The sequence below is a fragment of the Glycine max genome, chromosome 10, assembly GCF_000004515.6.
Source record: "Glycine max cultivar Williams 82 chromosome 10, Glycine_max_v4.0, whole genome shotgun sequence".
Classification (NCBI taxonomy): Eukaryota; Viridiplantae; Streptophyta; class Magnoliopsida; order Fabales; family Fabaceae; genus Glycine; species Glycine max.
Window position 1 is genome coordinate 18419292 of NC_038246.2, and position 8815 is coordinate 18428106.

At 32.4% G+C, this 8815-nt stretch overlaps 1 protein-coding gene across 1 annotated transcript; it reads right to left on the minus strand.

Moving 5' to 3' along the window:
• Positions 1-3399: 3399 nt before the first annotated feature.
• Positions 3400-8523, minus strand: LOC100799336 (uncharacterized). Its single transcript, XM_003535865.5, has 4 exons — positions 8005-8523; positions 6373-6985; positions 4448-4730; positions 3400-3690 (listed from the first exon to the last, which is right to left on the minus strand). Exons 1-4 carry the CDS (start codon positions 8114-8116, stop codon positions 3640-3642), a joined length of 1059 nt encoding a protein of 352 aa, XP_003535913.1. The 5' UTR covers positions 8117-8523; the 3' UTR covers positions 3400-3639.
• Between the last annotated feature and the right edge of the window lie 292 nt (positions 8524-8815).

Sequence of the window (8815 nt, forward strand, 5' to 3'; positions counted from 1 at the left end):
AGAATTGGAGGTAAATAACTCGAGGACACTGCTACGTGCACCCAGCAAAATTACTGGTACACCCAGCAATTTTGCAATTTTCCCATTTTGCCCTTCGATGAAAGGATACGGATCAACTAATCCGTATGAGGCTTACGGATTAGCTAATCATATAAGCCCAATCCGTAAGTTTTTTTTTTAATTTTTTTTTTTCAAAAATATGTGTTACGAATTAATTTAAAATTAATGACCTTGAACTTGTGACTTTTAGGTTATTAGCACAACGCTCTAACCAACTGAGCTAATATGTCAATTATGTCATAAAATAAATAATGTTGCTATATATAACACTAAAATTTCTAATGTATATATAATGCACTTGTAAATTTAAATAATAAATTTTGTGAGAACCAATTTTCATATAACTCATACGAATTATTTAATCCATATATTTTTATAAAAAAATATTTACTATTAAAAAATTAATTTATTAATAAATTAAAAAAACATATTTTTGAAAAAAAAAAAAAAAAACACCTATTGATTACGTGATCCGTATGAGTCATACGAATTAACTCATACGGATTACATAATCCTATGACTCATACGGATTACGTAATTCATACGAGTCATATGGATTACGTACGGATTACATAATTTGTATGAGTCATACGGATTATGCAATCCTTATGAGTTAGTTCGTATGACTCATACGGATCACGTAATCTGTATGAGTTAACTCATACGGATTACATGATCTGTAAGTGTTTTTTAAAAAAAATTCAAAAATATTTTTTTTATATTTTATCAATAAATTAATTTTTTAAATAGTAAATATTTTTTATTTATAAAAAATATACAGATTAAATAATTCATATGAATTATATCAAAATTAATTGTCATAAAATTTATTGTTTAAATTTATATGCACATTAAATTTAGTATTATATATAACAACATTATTTATTTTGTAACATAGTTGGCCTATTAGCTTAGTTTATTAGAGTGTTGTGTTAATAACCTAAAAGTCACAGGTTCGGTAGATATATCTGGTTCGTTGTTTTTGAATCGTAGAGAGGATGAGGGCTTGGGTGGAGAAGACACTAGGCCTAGTCGTGCTACTCTTGTGGCTTTGTTCTCATGTGGTGGGTTCAAAGTGCAAGCAATTGGATGTCATAGGTTCATAGTCGGTGTTTGATGTTTGTAAAATTGTCAAAAAGTAATTTCTGGATTTGATTTTGGAAGATGAAAAGTAAGCAATTTCTGATATGTTTTAACAACTAAAGAAAACATAATAAATTGCACATCATCATTTAATAATAAAATAAATGAAAAGGACTAAAATATTGGATAAAAAAATTCGAGGGCGTTAACTAATCCTCGAAAAATTTAGGAACTAAAATCATAATAACAAAAAATTCAAGAATGAAAAAACATATTTTACCTTTTTTATAATAGTTACAAGGTATGTTTTATAATTACCTAATTTTAATACTTGTAAAATTTATATAAATTTAAGCTTAAAATCCAAATCAATTCTACCTTGCCCGCAGACTCGAAAAGGTCAAGCAACCCAATTTAAAGTAGAACTACACCATGTAACATTAAGGGCACTGCTAAGTGCACTCAACGATATTGTTAGTCGTATAAGGTTTGTTGATCCATATAAGTCCAATCCGCTGTGACTTTTAGATTATTAGCACCACGTTCTAACCAACTGAGTTAATAGGTCAATTATGTTATAAAATAAATAATGTTACTATACATAACATTAAATTTTCTAATGTATATTTAATGCGCATATAAATTTAAATAATAAATTTTATGACAATTAATTTTGATATAACTCATACGAATTATTTAATCCTTATACTTTTTTATAAATAAAAGATATTCATTACTAAAAAATTTAATATATTAGTAAATTAAAAAAAACATATTTTTGAAAAAAAAATTAAAAAAAATTACGGATTACATAATCCGTATGAGTTAAAAAAACACTTATGGATCACGTAATCCGTAAGTGTTTTTTTATTTTTTTTTCAAAAATGTTTTTTTTAATTTATTAATATATTAAATTTTTTAATAATAAATATTTTTATTTATAAAAAAATATACGGATTAAATAATTCGTATGAGTTATATCAAAATTAATTGTCACAAAATTTATTATTTAAATTTACATGAGCATTAAATATACATTAGAAAATTTAGTATTATGTATAGTAACATTATTTATTTTATAACATAATTGACTTATTAGTTCAGTTGATTAGAGTGTAGTTCTAATAACTTGAAAGTCAATGTTTAATTCTTGAGCCATTACAAAAGGACAAAATGGAGAATTTATGAAACATTCTTTGGGTGTTGCTAGGTGCACCCAACATTAAATATACCAGTCCATAACTTTTGACATTCTTTATGAACATTCTTTGGGTGTTGCTAGGTGCACCCAACATTTTCTAAAAATACCAAAAATTGCCCCTGCATTTTTTTCACATTTGTGATGGGTGTGCGTGAAGGTAGTCCGTAAATCGTACGGATCAATTTGATCCGTAAGGTTGATACGGATCAAGTTGATCCGTAAGGTTGATACGAATCAAGTTGATCCATATGTTGCGTAAGACTTCTACAGATCAAGTTGATCTGTGTTGTTCCGTAAAAGGTTTATGAATCAAGTTGATTTCTAAAAGGCTTACAGATCAAGTTGATCCATAAGCCTTTTACGGAACAACATGGATCAACTTGATCTGTAGAAACCTTACGGATCAACTTGATTCGTAAGGCTTCTACGAATCAAGTTGATCCATAAAAGGCTTACGGATCAAGTTGAACTATAAGTTTTTTACGAATCAACTTAAAAAGCTTACGGATCAGGTATTTTCGTCATTTCATCTTAAGTGCTGGGTGCACCAACAATAATGCTAGGTGCACCTAGCAACACCCACATTCTTTTATAAATAGCCCAAACTATGATTGTGTATATATAGGTGATGAATTGTCATTAACGTGTGTATATATACATAATATTACATTATTATGACGGTTCGTGTACTTCAACCATTAACCCGTTCTGACAACACCTCTAAATATCACGAGTTTTTCCCTATGCATTCAAAATCAACCCAACACCAATCAGACTACCAGAGTAAGCTGCGAATACACTTTAAAATGGAATTTAACAGGGTCAACCCAACGATAAGCAAATTTTAAAAGAAAGTTTTTACTTTAAATATGTTGCACATTTTTCTAACATATATGACTTTTTTAATAATATTTGAGGTTTTTTTTAATACTAATGAAAAATACTTTTTTGTTGGTGGACCTAAAGCATGAGTTTTAATTACTTTACCCTTGAATCAATCCTGGAATTTAAGGTGAAGTTGCATAAACTTAAGACAGAATAAAGCATTTCTAACATTGGACAAGGTAACCACATATAACTCTTCATAGACTTCAAATCCAGTACTTTCACTACAGTCCAGTATAAAAATTTCACTAGGAAATACCGAATGCTTACTACCACCATCAAAACTTAAAAACCAGAATAGAAAACAAGGGTCTATTATAACAGTACAGAAAAATTGTATCTTACTCTGAAATCCTTAATAGCTAAAATAACATCTGCAGCCAAATGGAAAACTTCCCTCTAAACGTCATCTAGTAATTCTGTGAATAATCGAAACTCAATGGGCGTTGAGCAATCGGAGCCTGCAAAGCAACAAAACTACAGATAACACATGATAAAGATAAACTATATTCTACAAATATCTAAAGGAAACAGAATGTTTTAAATTATAATCCTAACTATGAAACAGATGTGAAACAAAATCATTAACCTTGCCTGACAGACTTGCCATTCTTTGCATATTGGGAAATACCCAATATTCTACTAAAGCAAAACACGTATTCAAGAAACACTACAACTACAATACAAATGTACAGCCATTCCCATCAACCTTCCACCCCAACACAACTTGATTAGTTTAACAAATAAAACCAGCCAATCAATACAAAATCTATGAGCAGCATGCAACAAGAAAATTGAATGAATGCAAAGGCAAGAGCCACAAGACAATGGAATTGCATCAAATAAGTAGTAATCTGGAGATAGAAAATGAGCTATGGGACTTTTACATGTCATAATATAGCCCACATAACCTAAATTTCATAATAAAGTTACAGATTATTTCTAGCAAACCCTAGCAATTTAAAACTAAAATATAAAAAACACTGAAGAATGTTTTGTGAACATCAAAATAGGGCAAGAATTAAGTTATCTCCATCAATTTTGAGGCGTATTATTGAGATGTGTGTATTGAAAAAGATAAAAGAAAAAAAAGAAACAAAAGTGAGAAAGAGATAATCATACAGTGTCACATTATGGTATCAATCTTTTGATAAAAAATTGAACTGAAAGCCACACATCACATTCAGCAGCACAACAAAATTATTAACCATGGCTTACCTGGAAAACAGCATGTCTAAATTGGTCATATGAATGTGCATACATCATTGCAGCACTTGGCCACTGTACATAAGCACCATCCCTAGACACCTGATTTGACCCCGTGACACCAAAAGGATTCATCATAGGGCTTGGAGGAGGTCCATAGCCAAGTGAAGCTTGATTTTGTGATATCTGACTGAACGGATTAAAAGCATTGTCATACTGCACAAATGGAGGTTGAACTTGTTGCAAATTAAAAGGCATCAAGTTAAGGGAAGAAATTGGAATACTCCTAGCATATCTGCATTAGAAATGAGATACAATCTGATAAACAAACTCCTCATAATAAAAGTTAAAACTCAATTAGAAGAAATCAGTCACAGTATAGGGACTAAAACATATAATATCTATAAACATCATAAGTTATAATGTGTAGACTGCCTTTAGTGATTCTGATTTATGCCAACCCAATAATCCATAACTCTCTCATTCCTCTCTAACACAAAGCAGGCTTTTTACTTTCACTTTACAGGATTTTAGCAACGCAAAAATAACTTAAGAACCCAAAGGTTTTAGAGAAATAATTTACCTATACTAGTGTAAGGCTAATCTATTGTGATCTCTCTCATTTATTTTTTTTAACCTCCACTAGAATCGTATACTACTTACCCTGACACTCCATACCAATATTTACCAATCTACCAGAATGGTAGCCATGGAGTGGCCAACAACAAAACCACTATATGGAAAAAAAAAAACTTCGTACCCTATTGCCCGGAGGCTCTTCGCTATGCGAAGGTATGGGGGAGGGATGTTGTAAAAATTATTCATGAACTAAATGGAAAGTGGAAATAAAAATTACCTCTATTCTAAAGACTTTAGGTATAAACTAAATGGTTTATATTGCACATATTAAAAGGTTCAAAAAATAAAAAATAAAATAATTATGCAAAGTCAAAGATTTATTCATGAACATACAGGTCAATAACAACAAAAGTCAAGAAATTAAATAAGTGTAAGCAGCAAATTGGATGATGCTATGCCTGCTTCAAGGGTGGTGACCAACGAAGGTAAAAAGGACAATCAGAACAGAACACAAAGAACAGGGTGAGTAGTAAACAGATTAAGGACTTCAGACACAAAAAAAAAAAGGAAAAAAGAAACAGAAGGGTGAACAGAACTGAGGCAGAGGAAGGGCATGGTCCTTTCTTCTACTCATAAGGCTTTTGTGAAAATTCACTGGAGTAGAGAATGTGTGAACAACCAACAGAGCAGAGTATGTGAAAAACAAAAAAAGTGGGTATGCCCAGACTGGAAACAGTGTTGGCAAGCACTGGGTGTCAGTGGTTTGTGTTGAAAATTGAAACAGGTGACAGAGCAGTGCATGTTGCATGAATGAGCTTCATATACGGTTTAAAATGAAGTTCTTATTGAAAAGGGGAGGGGAGTTGGTACAAACATGAAAATAACCTCAAAAGAATTGTGGGACAATAGAGTGATAGGGACTTGGGTATTATGGGGTTGCCTAAGTCTCGCATCGAGTAGTATGAGATGCTCGGTGGAGTATTAAGTGCTTGGTTCTCCCCCCTTGACAACTAGTTTTTAACCACATGTTTATCATGGGGCAAAATGAGGGTTTTATCCTCGTTTCAGCATTCTGGCCACAGTAGCTATTTTTGTCTTGATTACAGGCACTACTGCAGTTTTCATATGGGCGCCAACTGTGATGCAATGCTACACTGCAATTGCACAGCTATCAGGCACCATTTTTATCATGATAACTATGCCATAAACTAACTAGTAACTACCTCTCCACCTTATTTATTAAGTACATTTTATCAATTATTATAGTAAAATGTTTAAAAAATTTCTAAGAATACACATCAAACAGTGACACCCAGACAACTCTCGAACAAATAACACAGTGCAGTGATAGAACAAACCTTCCATAGTTACGATCATAATCTGGATCACTACGGTCCTTTTCCCTATCTCTCAAAATGGCAACTCGAGTAGAACTAATATCCCTGCCAACAGTGCATTGTTCTGAATCAACCACAGGGGTCTTGCTAGTTTCATTCTCATCCTTGATTATAAGAGAATTTTTCTCATCTGTAAAAGTCTGGGACAGAGTATCATCTGAGTCACAACTTCTGGAGCTACTAAAAATGCGTGCTCGTGCCCGATCATATTCCTCCTTTCTCTCTTCCACGCTTCTAAGAGGATTGCTTTTCCTTCCGGCTTCATTTAAACTGTTTTTATTTTGCCTGGGCCTTATGGCAATTTTTATCTGCTCAGGTTTATCATCTTCCAACTGTTTAGCAGGTATTTCAGATAAGCAAACCACAGGATACCTGCTTTCTGCTATCTTTCTTACCATAATTCTGGTTCCCTGGCCATTGAAGCCATTATCTTGAACCATTGTTTGCATACCATAGTGTTGAGCAACACGATGTGCAGCCAGTCTGAGATATGAAGAAGGGAAATGTTGAAACTCAAAATGCTGCTGGTCTGCATTATTCAGGAACCTCTGGATATCCAGCTCCATCCGCAAAACTATAGTAGTGAAACAAAATAGTAGATAATGAAAAAGAAAAATGTCATGAAATACAGTTACAGAATGGAGGAAAACTAAATACAAATAACCCAAAAGATATTATTAGGGGAAACTACAGTCATGTCGAATGCATGTTGTCAACTACATGATCAAAGAAAAACCTCTTCATCTCCTATAATGCTCCAATATTCTAAGCCAAATGTCCTCTACCTACCAATCAAAATAGGTTACAAACATACATACAAATTACATATACAAGGCCAACAATTCATTCTTGGGCTCAGTTCCTTTTAACACATGACCGAAAATTCTATAGACACCAAACAAAACCAAAAGATAGATTTTATACAACAATTTTTAAAGGCTTCAGACTTCACTACATGTCTTCAATTATTATTATTAAAACGACTTTCACAGTTTCAAATTATAACCACTATGCAGCCCTAATCATTAAAAGCAGGATGATTACAACTTATTCCAGCAGCATGCCACCCAAATCCTATTTCTAGACAAGATTTTGAATGGAGACTAATTGGTTTATAATCCATGTAATAAGATCCCACCCAATAGTAATAAGGCTTGATTGTTGATGTATTATTTATACTCTACCATGAACCAATTTTATGCAACATAAATTGGTACAATTCAACAACCCTGGAGTCCAAATTTCTCAATCCCAGATTAACTCCCCAAAATTGAACATCACATTCAGATTCTTAATTTCTATGTTAATCTCAATCATAGGGACTTACCAAAAGCATCCCAGATCTGACATAACATAGCCTATCCATAACCCTAATAAAAAAAATTAAAAACAACTGACCCCTATATATAAAACCCCAAATTAAACCCATAACTAAATCCACTTCAAGCTATAACTTTTCCGCATACCCATCAACAATAGCATTTAAATAATTCAAATAATAATAACAAATAAAACACCCGAACAACATAAACTCATAAACCACGAAATCTAAGAGTTAAAAGACAGAGAAAGAGAAAGAGAGAGAGCACTAACTGGTGACACGGTGACGAGGGTTCTGAAGAGCCTCGACCAAGAAAGGGTCAACCATTGGCTCCTTATCTTTGAACCCGGAAACATCACCGTTTGGGACACACGAGGAATCCATTGTTACAATCACAAACCTCTCGGACTCAGACAGATTAAACCAAAAAAAAAAAAAAAAGAATTGGCGGCTTCTAGAACCTTCTGCCTCTATTTTTTGGTGGTTCCTTCTGAAATGGGTCAGAAGAAAGAAGAAGAGGTGAAAGATTTGTGCCCTGACATAAAGAAGAGAGAGACTCTTCGTTTTTCTCTACCTATCTCTTTTTCTCTCTCGACCAATTAGGAGAGAAAGAGAAGAGAAAGTATTAGAGGGAGACTCGGGAGAACATATAGGGATAGGTACTCTTGAATGATCTTCCGTGTCAAAAGGACCGATATAGAGTCAGACGGGAACATCTCCAATTCCCCGTCACTAGGGTTGGGTGGGTGATGGAGTCATGACGCGGATGTAAAAAGTAAAACTTGTTTCAACTTTCAAAGAGGTCCAACCATAGTATCATATAAAAAGTAACTTACTCTTATTAGATTTAAAATGTGTATGATGTACATGTTTCATTCAATTATATATTTTTATATCTATATTTAATATTTATATAAAAATATATGTATTAATAAAATTTATTTTTAAAATATTTAGTAGCATATTAAACATAAGTGTAATAAAATTAAGGAAAATAACTAAATATAATTTTAACTTGAGGAGTTGTTATGTTAAAAATGATTAAACATCGTGAAATTCATATTATACTTTTTTTAATTAATA

Bases quoted from the DNA above. Each gene is read 5' to 3' on its own strand.
- LOC100799336 (XM_003535865.5), bottom strand. From the start codon at position 8,116: ATGGATTCCTCGTGTGTCCCAAACGGTGATGTTTCCGGGTTCAAAGAT. The intron at 6,986-8,004 runs GTTAGTGCTCTC...TCACTACTATAG, and splicing joins CCCTCGTCACCGTGTCACCA to TTTTGCGGATGGAGCTGGAT. The intron at 3,691-4,447 runs GTAAGCCATGGT...GTTGCTTTGCAG, and splicing joins TTAGACATGCTGTTTTCCAG to GCTCCGATTGCTCAACGCCC.